We start from the raw sequence: 17,547 nt of genomic DNA, 5'->3' as shown, positions 1-17,547 counted from the left end.
AAGAGCTATTCTTTCTCAGTAGTTCTCCTTCATAGTTACACTTATTTTCACATGATCTAGATTTGTCTCAGCCCTTGTCCAGATGGATATTACTGATCCAAACCTGGTCTTATGTAAGAAGATCAATCTGTATCTTGTTCTCCATATTAATGGTTTAATTTTGGACCCTACATGAATATTGTATACACTCAGTTTCTACATTCCATCTGCTTCTTTACTTTTCACGTGTAAGTTCAATGCTCTTAAAAACAAAATCTACATCCAAAATATTGTAATAAACTACATATTTTATTTAAGAAGAAGCTACATTTTTTTTTGATAATCAACTTGAGGGTAAATGACTAAAGACCCATGAAGGATAGGGGGGCAAATGACACCAGGCATCTCCCGGCTCTCCACAAATCTCTTCTCATCATCGTGCTTTATGTCTATGAATGAATCCAAAGCACTGTGCTTCCATTTCACTATCCCCTTGTAATATCGCCATTCAAGGTCCCTTAGATCCATGAATTGTTTTTCTGCAAAGAATCATATTTTCAAAGAATTACATGATGGTGTTATTTAGCCTTCAGTTATTCAGAGATGCTTCATGGACAGAATGAACCTTTGATGAACTTGCATCTCCTTCTCCCTCTGGTAGAAAGCTGTTTCTGGAGCTTTACATTTTTAGGGGGCACCTGTGGTGTTCATCTGGCCTAAAGCCCTCCTCCAAATGGGAAACTGGGTAGGCCTGGCTAACTGGGCTGGAGTGGACACTGCAAGGCCATAGCAAGTGGAGGGGCTCCCATTTGGTGTTTGGGTAATAATAATGGACAAATGGAGAGATCTACAGAGTTCTGAGATCAAGAGGGAGGAGAAAAGGATCCTAATGAAGGCTTAAAACAAGGACAAAGATTAGTCAGAAGTACATTGGTTGCTATTGTCATTTTTTCCAAGATTGCTAGTGTAAGCCCTGGGTATAAAAGGGTAGGGGCTAGCTTCTCTTTCAGTAGCTACCAATTTGTGGCATCACCAGTAATTATAATCCCTTCAGGAAGCTAATGAACCATGGAAAGTCAGGCCAAGATACACTGCATATTCTCTTACTCAGCAGTCATTTCTCTTTCCCTTCCTTTCAGTTCCTTTAATGACTAAATAAATTGTAAACCACTCCCCCCAAAAGAAGAAGAACAACAACAACAAAATAGAACAAAAAAAGTGTAAAACCAAAGGCCAAAGAGATGAATGTGAGGAGTATAAGGAGAATAGTGGATACAGCAAACAAACAGGAAGGCTGATCTAATTCTCTCTTACCATTCTCCTTGTACGGTGATGTTTGAGCAGGTCACTGATGGTCTAGATATGGCCCCTCTGCCAATCAGGCCTCTGTCCTTGTACTAGAAGGGCCTGAGTTTCTGTATATATTTTCTACATGCCTAAAGTAGGAGACTGGGGCCAGGGACTGTTCCTTGAGTTCATACCTTCCCTAGTGGAACAGATACTGGATCATGCTACTGGTGTTGAACTTTGGTGTTCAATGGTGTCTCCCTAAGGGAAGTTACCAAATGTCAAAGAGTTCAACAAGATCTTGGCAGGCTTGGCACTGGAAGAACTGGTTACAGAAGGAAGGAAAGGAGTACTTGATATGACCACAGAGTTGATGATTTTGATTATTTATGTTGTGATCTGTGCTAGACACTATAAGCTGGCTCATTGCATACCCACTGCAATCCTCTTCTGCTTTCCTCTACTGTAAAGAGTGAAGAACTAACATCTCTATTCACCACCCAACAGTCAGGGATGGCTGCTGGACACAATTCTGACCAGTGAGATGTAGGGAGGAGACAAATGAGATGCTGGAGGAGGAGTGTTCTGAGGAATTTTTGTTTCTCTAATAAAAGGGGACAGAAGTAGCCAGTGTGGCCCTTCATCTTAGCCCCCTTTCCTGCCTGGAATGTGGCCATAATACCTGGAGGTGAAGGAGACATCTTTTGGCCATGAAGACAAAAGCCATACACAAAAGGATGGTGGACCCTGGGTCCTTAACAATATCAAAAAGCATTGCTCCAACACTTGTCTGCCTGCCTCCAGACTTCTAAGTATACAAGAAAAATAATCTTTATTTGGTTTCTCTGTCAGTTTTGGTCAAACACATTTGTAACCTACATGGTCCCAAAGGATTTAGCCTGAGCAAGAGGAGCTATATGACGGAAGAACAAAATGGTAGTGCCTACTTTTTTCCTTCCCCAGTGCTAGTAAGGGATATGTTCAATAATATTTTTTGGTATACCAAGAGTCCTAAAATTCTTCTGGGCCGAGAATACTTTGGGGGTTGGCTGGCTGATAAAATGATAGTAATACTGAACAAAATAGGAAAGTAAAAAATGAATTGTTACAATACCAATTAAACCTAATAAGTTACTGAATATTCTTCATATGGATGCCTACCCGGCTTGATGCATATTCCTTGATAGACAAGGTGTGTATCTGAGATTCTGCCTATAGGACCTGAGAAAATGAGGTCATGATGGCAGAGAAGAAACTCCAACATGGAGTCTGGAAGGCCTACATGGGAGACCTCTAGAAGTTAGGTAGCCAGGAGACAAGCTACGTATTGGGAAGAAAGGACCTGTTGGCTCCTGTGGGTGGCAAAACCATGAACATCCTACCAAACATCCAAAGCCTTCAGTATTCTTTCAGTAGCTCTTTGGCAGTACTTACTGATTCCTGATACTTTCTATGTTTTTTTCTCTCTGGTCCCAGATTTTAATTTATGCACTTCTGTGGATTATCTAGGCCATTCCTACAATTGCTCTGATTTCTACTTCTGCCTGGGCTCCAGAACACAGCAAGTATGACTCTATCAAAGGGATTTGAAGCCAGCATTAGACTCTGTCAAGACATCAGTGCTGAGACTACAGCAAAGACTGTTCCAGCATCTTGGATCAAATATGAGCACAGTAATCAATCTATTCCTTTGAATTTGTTCCTCTTGTCTCTCCCACTACTTTTAGTACAAAAATGGTGCTGTCAAAATATTTTCTGTGCAAATGGCTTTATCTTGAGTTGAGAATCTACTTCAGGAAGGTTCAAATATTTTATATGATTGACTTCATCTATTTTTTTACAGCGATGTAGAATGAGAAATTATCACCTCCCTCAAGTTAGGGAAAATGAAGATCTTATGAGACACTCCCTTCTCACTGAAACTCACTACCATGTATTTTATATATTTTTAACTTTCTCTGATTTAGGTCTTTGGTTTTAAGGAATATCTTCCTATTAAAGAATCAGAAATTAAGGGAGGAGTTTTTTCTTCTTGTTTATAGAGATGTAGCAATAAAAAAAAGAGTAAAGGATCATGAAAAAATATCTTTATAAAACCCTCTCCATTGTATCAAAGCCAGGATACTTAAGAAAAATAAGCCATTATTTGGTAAATATTTGGCTAAGTTCCTAATAGTTAGGAGTGATTTAGAGTCCAAGTTTAACTAGCTAATTATATAAAGGTGACTTTAAGTACCACATCTATAACACTTCTTTTTGAGACTGGACCTGAGATTTGCCCCTAGAATGTTCAGGTCTCTGCTCTCTACCTCATATGGACACTATAGGCAGCAAGCACATCAGCCATGAGCCCTGGGTTGGCAGGATTCCCATGGGACATTATTTGCCTGTTTTGGCTCTTGTAACCCAAGTAAACTTTGCAGGAAGATTTCCACTAATTTCCTCCTACAGAGCCTCATCTGTTCAGATTACCTGGATTAACTAAGAAGTACTTAGCAATTTTGTCTTCAAAGATAAAATTTTGTGGCCTGATCCTGGAAATGCCCAGCACGTGTAATATGTTGGCACTCTGAGTCTTCTCCTCTATGGGGATGGAGACTGGTGACAAAGATTTGGAGTGATCAGTGAGAATCTCATAAGGAAAAGTGTGGGTAGGAGGAGGAATCCCACACTGGAAGAGCCTCTGCTGGGATCTGGAGAGTCTCTCCACTGGAGACAGTGAGCTGGTCAACAAGCTGCGATACAGGACTTCAGTCATCGAGTCTGGTTTCTCCTTTTCTTTTCTAACCACCTTGCACATGAAAATCGGCTGGAACACTTCTTCCCTCACATTAGTTCCACTGGAGAATGACATGGCACTGAGGTTTTGACTAAGCATTTCCTGTGCTTCACTAAGTGACATCCTGTGAGTTTTAAGGAGTTTCAATTTATTGCTCTTCTTACGAAAATGTTCAACCAAAGCATAAAATTCTGGCAGCTGTGGGGGAATAAAGGAAGAGAAGACATGAGATTGGATGCAAATGTAATTATCTGGTAGACCCACAACACTAGAACAAAAAGGATAACAAATAATCATGAAAACAGGGAAGCACCTATTTTTGGAAGATATCTCTAACTAACCAGAGTTAGTAGTGGCAATGTCAAATCTCACAGCCATTCCCAGAAAGGGATATTATTTAGATGCATCACTTAAGCCATGAAATGGACCCATTAGACTTGGATTCTAAAGTCTGTAAGACCTTTCCAATATAAAGTATGATGAGCTGCCATGGAGAGAGAAAGAGCTGTGGAGGATTGCAACCCTTGTTTTGAGTAAGGCTACTTTTCTGTTAAGGAAGAAAGAGAGCCAGATGATGTAGATATCAAAGTTTCATCCCGGTGTCCAAAGGGTTCAGAATGTTTGGGAATGAAGTGCAAAGGAAAGTATAATAGCCCTTATTCACTAAGATATTTTACCAAAAAAAATAATTATATTTGTGGAGTGTTTGGGAATAGTTGTTGGCAGAGAAGACAAGAAATACTTCCTCAGAGTATGCTCCTTATCTAAACTCCTGTATTGAAAGAATAAAATCTCATTTTCTAGAGCATCTGGCCTACTAACTCAGTTATTCCCAAGAAGCTTCTTAGGCCATTTGATTGGAAGGTCAGAAAGTCCAAAGTGAGAGCCCAAATTTGAGTCATTAGTTCAATGCAGAGTTTCCCTTCAATACTAGCAATTTGGTGCAAGAGCAAGAAATACGAATTGGGCTAAGGTGAGTGAATGGCCTCTTCAATCGACTGCCATTGTCGTGAAAACAGCTCTTGCCCTTACTTGCTCGTGGAAGTGCTACATTTCACTGTGACAAAAGAGTGTAACATATCCCCAGGTATGTCACCAGGTATTCAGTAATTGAAATCTTCACAATTTTTGAACGTAAAGTTTCCCATGTAGAGTATTACAGAATTGTAAGCACGTACCGACCATCTGAAAGACTCTGCCACCTCGTCCTCTTCATTTGGATTGGTGTCCCTGTTGAGGAACATTATGCTAAGATTTTATTCTCTAATTCCTGAAAAGGCAATATAAGAGAAGATGAAGTGAAAGATCAACAATCTAGCAAAGTACAAGCCAGGGTGGTGGGGGTGGGGGTAATACTTTTTATGTCCCCAGAACTTTGTGAGTGGGACACTTAAAATTTTATGTCATTTTAAGTTTTCTTTTTATCCCAGGTCTATCAAATTACTCACATGCTAATCAAATATTTTCTCTGAAACACCTCAAATTCTTACATGACATATATGCTCAGGCATTTAATACAGATTCAAAGAATCCCGTAAGGGTTGTTTAATATTTTTGTTTTACATATTTTGATCAACTTTCAGTTCCATCTAAAGAAAAACTCACTTATTCCCTACCCAGGAAAAGTGCTTTTTATTCAGGAGGAAAAGGCTAATCAAATAATAACAACAATTAACATTTTTGAAATAATTTGCTTTGGGGCAGCTATGCTAGTATGCATTTTACAGATGGAACAGTGTTTAATCCCTTTGTGAAGAGTTAGAAATGGCCATAGAATCTTTATAATTGGTCTCATCAGTAAGTGGCAGTTCAGTATGCTCCAAACTTTTTTTTTAAGATTTTATTTATTTATTTACAGAGAGATTGAGTGAAGTAAGGAGCAGAGGGGGAGGAAGACAGAGAATTTCAAGCAGACCCCCCACTGAGCACAGAACCTGAGGTGGGCTTGATCTTACCACCCCGAGATCACGACCTGAGCAAAAATCAGGAGTCAGTTGCTCAACCAACTGAGCCACCCAGGTGCCCCCATCTGCTCCAACATCTGACCCTGGGCTGGCTTTCTTTGACTGACAGCATGAGGTGTAAGTGACATTGTGTGAGTGCCACAGACTAGATCGTAAGCTTCACTTCTCACTCTTGGGATCCCATCTTGAGGCCATCTTGAATCGCCCAGCCCCATTGGAGCCTCCAGATGGCAACAGCTGCATGAGTGTCTCCAGATGATCCCAAATGGAGAACAACTGCCACCCATCTGTGCCAGCCAACTCCAAAATTATGCCAAACAATGAATTATAGTTGTTTCAAGACATTAAGGTTTGAGATTACTGTTACACAGCAATAAATAGCAGATAAACCCCACAATACTTCACACTCTCGGTTTAATTTATTTCAGTGAAACTTCTGTTGGAGATAAGGGAATGTATGAGGGAAAATGTCTTCCTGGGTACCACTGTGTCCAGATTGGTAGCTGCAGTAACTGAGATGAGTATCAGAGATGAACCAAAAGTACTCTTTTGGTGTTGGGGATGAAGTAAAACAATTAGGTTCTTCCTCTTTATATATGAATATATTTATATTCATTCTGGATTTTTCTAATTTGCTTGGGAAGAAGGAAAAAACTATATTTGAATATATATTCATTCTGGGATATCTACCTATTACTTGGTTATATATATATATATATATATATATATATATAATATATAAATATAATCAAATATATTACAGTCACTTGTGAGTACACTATATCATATATATGACCCAAAAAAAGCAATATAACCCAGCATGATGACTCCCTTTCCTACATTTGCACAGCGGCTTCACAGACATGTCTATTGTTGACCATTTGATTGTGCTTTGCTTTTTTTCTTTTTTTTTTTTTTAACTGTACTTTCCTTTTAGTTCCTTCAAAGGAAAGTATTTCTCTAACTTGCTTCATCTCAAACCTCTCACTGTCTCCTGGACAGCCATTACCTCTGCCTTTCAGTGGTGCCGTTCACCATGAGAGGGCTGCCTTTTCCCATGACCAGTGGACAACATACTTTTCTCCCTTCTCTTCCCCCTAAAGAGGGCTTGACTTAACCTCCACTACAAACACATCCTGAACTTCAATCAGAATTACTGATGCAGATAAATGATTTCCAACTTCAGTGGCCAATCCTGCAACCCTATAAACATATATTCAAAGCAATAGCTGAGAAATTTGTACTCATTGCATTACAATGAGATTGACAATGGGGAGTCAGACATAAGGAAGGTCAGATTCCTGGTGATTCTCTTTGCAGAATTACTATGGAGGACACCTTTGTCTTGTTGAAGCATCAGGATTCAGAACTCTATGATAGATCACTAGCCAAAGATGATTTTATCCCCTCTAATGCTGACTTCACTAACATATTTCTCTCTTAAGACCCTTGGCTGCAGCCAAGCCAGTGACTAAACTTAGATTAGTCCCTTAATCCAACTTTTCATGGAGAAAGTTCCTGGAGAAGTCATGAAAATATAGCCAATGGGCCTGTTATAGATTCATAGCAACTTGAAGGAGCCCCTGTAGGAGCTCTTCAGTACTTTTTAAAAAAGATTTTAATTTATTTATTTGAGCAGGGAGATCACGAGCAGTGGGTAAGAGTAGAGGGAAAGGCAGATTCTACACTGAGCAGAGAGACCGATGTGGGACTTGATCCCAGGACCCTGGGATCATGACCTGAGGTGAAGGCAGACACTTAGCTGACTGAGCCGCCCAGGCTCCTGCTCTTTAGCACTTCTATTCATCTTTTGTTATTCCTAGAAATTCCCACAATAAATTCGAGTATTCCTGAGAAGAGCCAGGGCATCTAACAGGGACTCCCTTGGGTGGCGTCCTCTTCTCCAGTTGTAGTCATATGCAATTCTTCACCCTACCCTCTGACCCAGAAGGAAGAGGAGCCCTGCTCATCTAATGGTAGCACTCTCTCTCTCCTACCCAGGATGGTATATTCTAGCCTCCTCTTAACTCTTGTTGAAAATTTCCCCTGACATTGGGGAAACAATTTTCTCCTCTTTGCTTCTCCACCATCCCCTTACCTTCAACCTCATGTTCCCCAACGGCTTCTTCCTTTTTTTTTTTTTTAATTTTTAAAAAAGATTTTATTTATTTATTTGAGAGAGAGAGAAGCAGAGACACAGGCAGAGGGAAAAGCAGAGGGATAAACAGGCTCCCTACAGGGAGCCTGATGTGGGACTTGATCCCAGGTCTCCAGGATCAGGCCCTGGGCTGAAGGCAATGCTAAACTGCTGAGCCACCCAGGCTGCCCAGCTTCTTCCTTTCTTATCAAACATGTAAAATCTTTTCATTTGGGAGAAAAACACAACTTCTCTTTTCTCCTATCATACCACTAACTCTTAAACTTTATCTCTTTTCCTTCTGCACTTGCTATTTTTACATTCTCATGACCGAATCTCCAGTGTAATGATATTTAGCTTCCTCTCTGCTTGGTGAACCAAAATTGAATTTAAAAAAAACTTTTTTTTTTTTTTTTTGTAATCTCTACCCAACATGGGGCTCAAACTCATAACCCTGAGATCAAGAGTCCCATGCTCTTCCTACTGAGTTGGCCAGGCACCCCCTCCCCCCAAATTGAAGCCTTGGAGGCAATATTGACTTCCTAATCATTAATTCTAATGTAGTTTTTACAGGCCTCATTTTTATCCATCTCAACTCATTTATTTATTTGTTTGTTTGTTTAAGTAGGCTCCATGTCTAGTGCTAAGCCCCATGTGGGGCATGATCTCAAGACCCTGTAACTCAAGAGTCAGACACTTAACCTACTGATCCTTCCAGTCACTCCTCCATCTCAACTCTTAACTACCCCTTCATTTTAAAACCGATTCTTAAAAAATATCTTACCGATTCTATCCAAATTCATTGCAATGAAAGAAACTTGATTGACTTCAAATTTGAAGTACTGTAGTTCTTCTGATTTCCTTGTCCTTATGTTGTTGTTGTTGTTGTTACTTTTGTAATCTATCCTAAATTGCCTCTTTATCCTGCCATTCATTAGCCCTTTTTTCCAAACTTGATTCCTTGCTACTGCTAGGATTAAATGTAAATTTCCTGATTAGATTTACCAAACTAAGCACAATTTTCTTTGAATATTTTCCCATCATTTAAAAATCATATTTCTGTGCCACTGCAATGCCACAATGTTCTCTCCATTTCAGCCAGCTGGCCAATTCATTTTTTTTTTCTTTTTCCTAAAACCATCTTCTATGCTTCCATGCAACCTGTGCTTACTTTGGTTTCCCATTTAATCAACCAGGATGTTGGTCTAACATTCCTTCCCTTCTATATAAATTTAAATAAAAATTTATAGATAACAAAAAAAATTTATAGATAATAGAATTAAAGATGAAATTCAAAGAAGTATAATGTTTAGTACCTATTGTGGCAAACAACAGCAAAATGTAGAATAAGAAATCAAGATAGAACAAATTAAAAATTCTTTCAGAAGGCTGCAGTATGATCAATTAATGTTTTTACAAAGTGGCAAAGACCAGTCAGTGGAGGAAAGAATAGTCTTTTCAACAGTGCTGGGACAACTGGATATCTACAGGCAGAAGAATGAAGTGGGACTCCTACCCCAATCCATACAATAAAATTAACATAAAATGGATCATAGATCTGAATCTAAGTGGTAAAACTATAAAACCCCTATAAAAACATGGGAGTAAGTTTTCATGACCTTGGGTTAGGCAATGGTTTCTTGGACATAACACCAAAAAGCACAAGCAAAGGAATAACAAAACAGATAAATCAGAACTTCATCAATTAAAATTTCTGTGCTTCTAAAGACACCCTGAAGAAAGTGAAAAGACAACTCACAGAATGGGAGAAAATGTTTGCAAATCATATATCTGACAAGTGACTTGTGTTCAGAGTGTGCAAAGAACATTTACAACTCAACAATACAAAGACAACTTGATTTAAAAATGGGCCAGGGATTTGAATAGAGATATCTGCAAAGAAGACATACACATGACTGATAAGTACATGAAAAGATACACCACGAACCATCAGGAAAATGCAAATTTAAACCATAACAAGACATCTTTCACTCTCACTAGGATGGTTATAATAAACACAGATAATAATAAGTGTTGGCAAGGATTTAGAGAAATTGGAACCATCATACATTGTTGGTGGGAATAAAATATGGTGTCGTCATTCTGAAAAACAGTTTGACAATTCCTCCAAATGTTAAATAAAGCAGCCATATGACCCAGGTAGTTTCACTCCTAGGTATATATCCAAGAGAAATAAAAACACAATCCACACAAAAGCTTACTGTGAATATTCACAGCATTATTATTCATAATGGCCAAAAAGTATAAACCCAAATGCCCATCACCTAATGAAAGGATAAACAAAATGGGGTACTTCCATACAATAGAACACTATTCATTGATAAAAAGGAACAAAGTTCTGATACATTCAACCAGATGACAAACTTTGAAAAAGTAAGTGAAAGAAGTAATTCACAAAAGGCCACATATTGTATGATTGCATTTACATGAAATGTATAAAATAAGCAAATCCGTAGAGACAGGTAGTAGATTAGCAGAAAGTAGCCTAAGGTTGGGGGGCATGCAGGAATGCGGAGTGACTGTCAATCAATATGAGCTTTCTTTTGGGAGTGATAAAAATGTTCCAAAAGTTGATTGTGTGATGGTTCCACACTCTCTGAATATACTTAAAATTATTGAAATTTATTTCAATATTTCAATATATTCATATTTCAGTATATTCAATATTTCAGTATAATAAAATTATTATACTGTGCACTTTGGAAGAATGTAATGGTATATGAATTGTTTATCAATAAAACTATTAAAGATGGTTTGGAAGGAAAATGATAAATATGAAAGATAGACTAAGGAGATACAACATATTTAACTGGTGACTGCAAAGGAAAAAACCCCAAATCATGGAATAGAAAAATATCTAAAATTAAAATTCAGAAGATTTTCCTGGAATTAAATATTTGAATGTACATATTAAAATATTAGAATGGCTAGCACTAAAACATATTCTCATAAAGTAATTGAATTTCAGGAAAAAAAGAATTCTCAGTTTTATCTATAGCAACAGTCAGACAAAAAGACAAAAAAGAAAAACAAAGTTTGAGCCCAGAATTTTTCTATTTATCCAAACTATGTTTGAAAGAATAAAAGCTCAAGAAAAAATTTTGATCTTGCCAGAACTCAGGAAATATTGTTCCCGAGTGCTTCTTGCGAGAACTACCAGTCGATGGACTTCAGGCAGCCAAGAGATGAAATGGACTTCAGAAGTCAAGAATCTTTCAGCAGTAGGGCAAGGTGGCCGCTATGCAAAACTGCAAATGCATATACTCTCTGAACCCAGAACTCCCACTTCTAAATATTATATTTTCTTACATTTGAAAACATGTTTGCATAGGTAACAGTGAAACATAACTGAGATTATTCACTGCAACACTGTATAACAGCAACAGACTGAAAACAAGTTGAGGGTTCTAAGAGGATGAGAGCTCCAAGCAAACTCAATGGCCATCCATAATATAAAGGGTATGTTGTGCTTTTTCATACAATAGAACAATCTTCAGCAAAAGATTCTATACTTTATGTTACAATGTATGTAACACTCAAATATGAGCAAACTTAATCTTTAAGGTTAGGAGCCAGGATAGTTCTCACCTTGGGAGGGGTCAGCACTGGAGCATGATAATTCCACAGCTGGTAACGTTTTATTTACTTGATCTGAATGCTACCTGTGTTTAACTTAATAGAACTCCACTGAGGTTTATCTTTATAGTCTCTGCACACTTTCATTAGTAAAGATCAGGGCCCCTGGCTGTCTCAGGCAGAACAGTATGTGACTCTTGATCTTGGGTCATGTGTTCAAGCCCACTTTGGGCAGGGAGTTTACTTAAATAAATAAACTTTTTTTTTTTTTTTTTTTTTAAGATATCAACACAGGTGCCTGGGTGGCTCAGTCAGTTAAGCATCTGTCTTCAGCTCAGGTCATAATCCCAGGGGCCTGGGATGGAGCCCCACATCCAGCTTTCTGCCTCTCCCTTGCCCTCTGCTTGCTGCTCCACCTGCTTGTGCTCTCTTTAATTAAAAAAAAAAAAAAAAGATATCAACAGAAATTTTACATAAGGTGGAGAAAAAACAGTTTCTAGGGAAAGTGGAAGAAAGCCAAGAAAAATCCATTCATACTGTTTTTGGGCAACCAATGGGCTTAGATATAACTGTCAACATTGAAGGATGAATGATAGTGGAAAGGATCCAGTATGATAAATAGATGTCACAAAGTAGGAGAAAAACACATTGGAGAAAAAGTATAAAACAAGCAAAATCTAGGTTAAGGATGTGCTATGACAAAATATGAGGAACTATGGTTGATAATCACTGTGTAACTGTTTCATTGAAATTCATTATATTTTTCTACTTTTTTTTGCAATTTTAAAATTATATTCTATCTCCACTTTTTTGCATTTCTCTACTTTCATTTGCAATTTGTCATAAGAAATAATTTTTTAAATGCTTGGCTTATAGAAGAATTACTCAAGGAAACAAGGTAATTTTATAATCAAAATCTTCCGTGCTCTGAGTAATGTACAGAATTGTTGAATCACTATATCATATACCTGAAACTAATAGAAAACTCTACGTTAACTATACTGGAATGAAAATAACAAGTTTAATAATAATAAAAAAAAAGCCTTAAAAATTCTCCATGCTTTGAAAGAAAGTAAAACATGGGTTCTGTGAAAAAGAAGTCAAAGAGATAAGACAATAGAATATTGGAAGAGGGCACCTGTGTGGCTCAGTGGTTGAGCTTCTGCCTTTGGCTCAGGTTGTGGTCCCGGGGTTGTGGGATCAAGTCCCACATTAGGCTCCCCGTAGGTAGCCTGCTCCTTCTTCTGCCTATGTCTTTGCCTCTCTCTCTCTCTCTGTGTGTGTCTCTCATGAATAAATAAAATCTTTTTAAAAATGGGAAGAAAAGAACAAAGGCATTAAAACTTAAGACGATAATTACAAAAAACAGTAAAGAACCAACATACATATATTTGGTCTTACTAAAGAATGCAACAGAAAAAATATTAAAAGGTATAATTTTTTAACTTTGCTAAATTAAAGGCCATAATAGTTCATCATGACTGAAAAAGTAATAAGAACGATGGAGATGGAGCCAGATTTTGTTGAGGAAAACAATAACAGCAAACATGTATAGTGTTTATAATGTGCCAGACACTGCTCTGAGTTCTTTTATATGTCAACTAACTTGATTTTCATAAAAATGAGTAGATGCTATTATCAGGCCCATCTTAACAAGCTGGGCATAGGTAAGTTAAGAATACAGTTAAGAATCCAGGATGGCAAAGATAAAAACATTAAAATTATTTCATGTTGATGAGCTGCTGGGAAAAGAGGCAAGTTTATAGGACATTTGGAAATAGAGCCTTCTTGGCAATCTGGCGATGTCTGTTAACATTCAAAATGTTATCTTTTATGATTCTACAGTTGCATTTCTTGAAATTTTTCCTGCAGAAACTGTTGGCCAAGTATAAATTATGAACCAAGTTCTTCATACAACAGCTTATAGTAATGAGAAATAAAGAGAATCAAGATAACATCCAGAAAAAAATCAGGGAGAAGACAGATGCAGAGAAAGTCCTGGTGCATTTCGATTTCCTGGTACATATCACTCCTGAAACTGGTACCATCATGTACTGGCACCATGCATTGTAGTTATGTTTGCCAAAAATTTCCCCTTTGCTTATGATCATTTATATTTGGGGCTCTGTCCTCCCCAACCCAATTCTGATAAATATATTTGATGTATAAAGAGGTTTTTGTAAATCATTAAGAAAAAGATGAACAGCTCATCAGAAAAAAGAAATAATAGAAAAATACTCAAAGGGTTTGAAGAGGAAATTCTCACAATTGAGGATGAACAAAGCCAGTAAACATAAGGATATGCTCAAGTCACAGGAAATTACATGCAAATACATGTAAAATGAGATTAAAAAATTATCAGGTTGGTAAATATCAATATACTGAAAATGTCCATTTATTGGGAGGATGGAGAAAAACTGGTGTTCTCATTCAATGTTAGAGGAAGTGAAAGTTAGTCCAAACTTTAGAGAAAAACCTGGCAATGTGCACTAGAATATGGGGACTCTTAGAACTAATAGTGCTATTTCTAGGGATATGTGCTAAAGAATAATCAGAAAATTGTACAAAGGATGATCATTTTCAATTGCCCATAATATTAAAAAGCTGAAGTAGGGGATTAAATCAGTAAGACATTAACTTTTTAAAAGTCATTTAAACTACCATGCCATGTAACCATTAAAAAGAAAAAGGTAATTTAAAAATTATTTTCCTTGGAGGGGAATATGGCAGCAGAGTGGGAGGACCCTAGGTCCACCTCATCCCACAAATACAACTAGATAACTATCAAATCATCCTAAATACCCCAGAAATGGACCAGAAGACTGGCAGAACTCCACCCCTGAAGGTAGAGAAGGGGCCACATGGAAGGAAGTAGGAAGTGCAGAGACAAGGCTTGGGAGACAAGTGACAGTGGCTGCATGGTGGGGAGCCGAGCTCATGAAGTTCAAGAGATAGACCAGCACACAGGAGACCTCAGAGGGGAGCTAAAAAAATTCCATAGCAATTGTCTTAGAAAGCAAGAGGGCCTAAATTTCGGGAGTTCTTTCATCCAACGGGGCTTAAAGACTGGAGTTTCAAAGGTCAGTGTGCTTGGCTCTGGGAGAGCTCAAAGGACATTGGGGCTGCTCTTGGGAGAGAAGGTAGGGCAAACAGTCCATGAACACACGACATGGAAATGGCAATTTGAAAAGCACATGGGGCACACAGTGGGGAGGTTCCATGCTCATCTCAGAGCTATCCCAGAGAGACAGCATTCACAGAGAGACCTCTGGGAACAAAGGAACTGGCCAGCACCATTTCCCTCCTCCAGCCCTCAGCATAAACACAGAGCCACCTCAGGAACTAACAATGCACCAACACTCACTACCTAACTTGCTTACACCAAGCCCTGCCCATCCCACACTGGGAATGCTCCCCACTCCATTAATACTTGCTGTAGTCCCAACCCAGTGGGCCCCCTCTGGCAGAAGACTGAACCTTGACAGTACCACCACCCAGGTGATTTGCAAGGCCTTGGCTCCAGTGGTGGTGGAAACAAGTCTCATTCCACAAGCAGGCCAGAGCACATTTAGTTAAAACATGCCACATTTGGGCCAGGGACCAAACACTGCCCACAACAGGCAAAGAGAGCTTCTGCCAATGACTGGCATAAAGGATAAAGTGGCCAGGATACAAAAGCACAGTGCATGCAGGACACATTGGAGACACTCCATGAGCACCTGGCCCCGGGGAACAACAGATACTACACAGCAGGCACTACAAGACCTCGTTTTCATAAGGCCGTTACCCTCAGGAACATGAGAAGTGGCTGACATTCCTAACAGGCACAGAGACTTAGACAAAATGGGAAGACAGAGAAATTTGTCTTAAATGAAAGAATAGGAGAAAGCCATGGCCAGAGATCTAAGCAAAACAGATGTAAGTAACATGCCTGATGGAGAATTTAAAAGAATTATCCATAAAGACACTCACTGGACTTGAGGAAAGAATGGAGAACATCAGTGAGACGATTAACAGAGATAGAGAATAACATAGCAGAGATAAAGGGCTTAATAAACAAAATGAGAAACAGGCTGGAAGAAGCGGAGGAATGAATTAATGATCTAGAAGACAGAGTAATGAAAACTGAACAACCTGAACAAAAGAGAGAAAATAGAATTATGCAAAACAAAAATAGACTAAGAAAACTCAGTGACCCCATCAAATGTAATAACATTTATATTACTGGAGTCCCAGTAGAAGAAGAAAAGAGAAAAGGGGGCAGAGAATTTATTTGAAGAAATAACATCTGAAAACTTCCTTAATCTGGGAAAGGAAACAGACATCCAAACCCAGGAGGCACAGAGAACCCCCAAGAAAATCAACAAAAGCAGACCCACATCAAGACATATTATAATTAAGATGGCAAAATAATAAAGAAAAAATGATATACAAAAAATATTAAAAGCAGCAATACAAAAGAAGACAGTTACATACAAAGGAACCCTCATAAAGCCATCACTGGATTTTTCAGGGAAAACTTTCCAAGCCACAAAGCAGTGGTGTGATATACTCAAAGTACTGAAAGGGAAAAACCTGCAGCTGAGAATACTCTATCCAGCAAGGCTATAATTCAGGATAGAAGGAGAGAGAGTTTCTCATACAAACAAAAACTAAAGTAGTTAATGACCACTAAACCACCCCTCAAGAAACACTAAAGGGGGGCATCTGGGTGGCTCAGTGGTTGAGCATCTGCCTTTGGCTCAGGTCATGATCCCAAGGTCCTGGGATCAAGTCCCGCATCAGGATCCCTGCAGGGAGTCTGCTTCTTCCTCTCCTCTGCCTATGTCTCTGCCTCTCTCTGTCTGTCTCTCATGAATAAATAAATAAAATAAAAAAGAAAGAAAAGAAAGAAAGAAAGAAAGAAAGAAAGAAAGAAAGAAAGAAAGAAAGAAAGAAAAATACTAAAGGGGACTTTTTGAATGGAAAGACCAAAAATGACAGTATGAAGGGAGGAAACAGTAACAATAAATAATTCTGTAAAAAAAATCAGTCAAATAAGTCACAAAGGAAAAGGATGTAAAATATGATACTATATAACTAAAACATCAGGAGGAGGAAAGTAAAGAATGGGTTCAAACTTAAGAGACCATGGGATGCCTGGGTGGTTCAGTGGTTAAACATCTGCCCATGGCTCAGGGCTGGATCCTGGGGTCCTGGGATTGAGTCTCACGCTCCTTGTGGGGAGCCTGATTCTTTGTGTCTTTCATGAATAAATAACTAAAATCTTAAAAAAAAAACTTAAGCGACCATAAACTTAATATAGACTAGTATATGCAAAAGATGTTATATATTAACAGAATGGTAGCCACAGTTCAAAAACCACTAATAAATATGCAAAGAATGGGGCAGCCTGGGTTGCTCAGTGGTTTAGCGCCACCTTCAGCCTGGGGCCTGATCCTGGAAAACCGGGATTGAGTCCCGTTTCAGGTTTCCTGCATGGAGCCTGCTTCTCTCTCTCTGCCTGTGTTTCTGCCTCTCTCTCTCTCTCTCCCTCTCTGTGTCTCTCATGAATAAATAAATAAAATCTATAAAAATAAATAAATAAATAAATAAATAAGTAAATAAATAAGCAAAGAATGAAGAGAAAGAAATCCAAATATATCACTGAAGAAAACCGGCCCACCATGAAAGAGAGAAAGAAAATCAGAGAAAATCATCAGAAACCACAAAACAAGTAATAAAATGACAATAAATATATATCTATTAATACTTACTTTGAATGTAAATGGAATAAATGCTCATCAAAAGAGGGTGACAGAATG

At 38.3% G+C, this 17,547-nt stretch overlaps 1 protein-coding gene across 1 annotated transcript in view; it reads right to left on the bottom strand.

Moving 5' to 3' along the window:
- Positions 1-269: 269 nt before the first annotated feature.
- CUNH9orf153 (chromosome unknown C9orf153 homolog) overlaps positions 270-17,547 on the bottom strand; it is a 43,523-nt gene continuing 26,245 nt past the window's right edge. The window contains exons 2-4 of the mRNA XM_055309979.1: positions 5,224-5,315; positions 3,739-4,243; positions 270-518 (exon numbers count right to left, since the gene is read on the bottom strand). Coding sequence (XP_055165954.1) covers positions 304-518; positions 3,739-4,243; positions 5,224-5,289 — 786 coding nt within the window. The 5' untranslated portion in view covers positions 5,290-5,315 and the 3' untranslated portion in view covers positions 270-303. The remainder of the gene's footprint in view (positions 519-3,738; positions 4,244-5,223; positions 5,316-17,547) is intronic.

The sequence above is a fragment of the Nyctereutes procyonoides genome, unplaced genomic scaffold, assembly GCF_905146905.1.
Source record: "Nyctereutes procyonoides isolate TBG_1078 unplaced genomic scaffold, NYPRO_anot_genome, whole genome shotgun sequence".
Taxonomy (NCBI): domain Eukaryota; kingdom Metazoa; phylum Chordata; class Mammalia; order Carnivora; family Canidae; genus Nyctereutes; species Nyctereutes procyonoides.
Note: the sequence above shows the minus strand (reverse complement) of the source record. Positions and strands in the feature narration are given on the sequence as shown.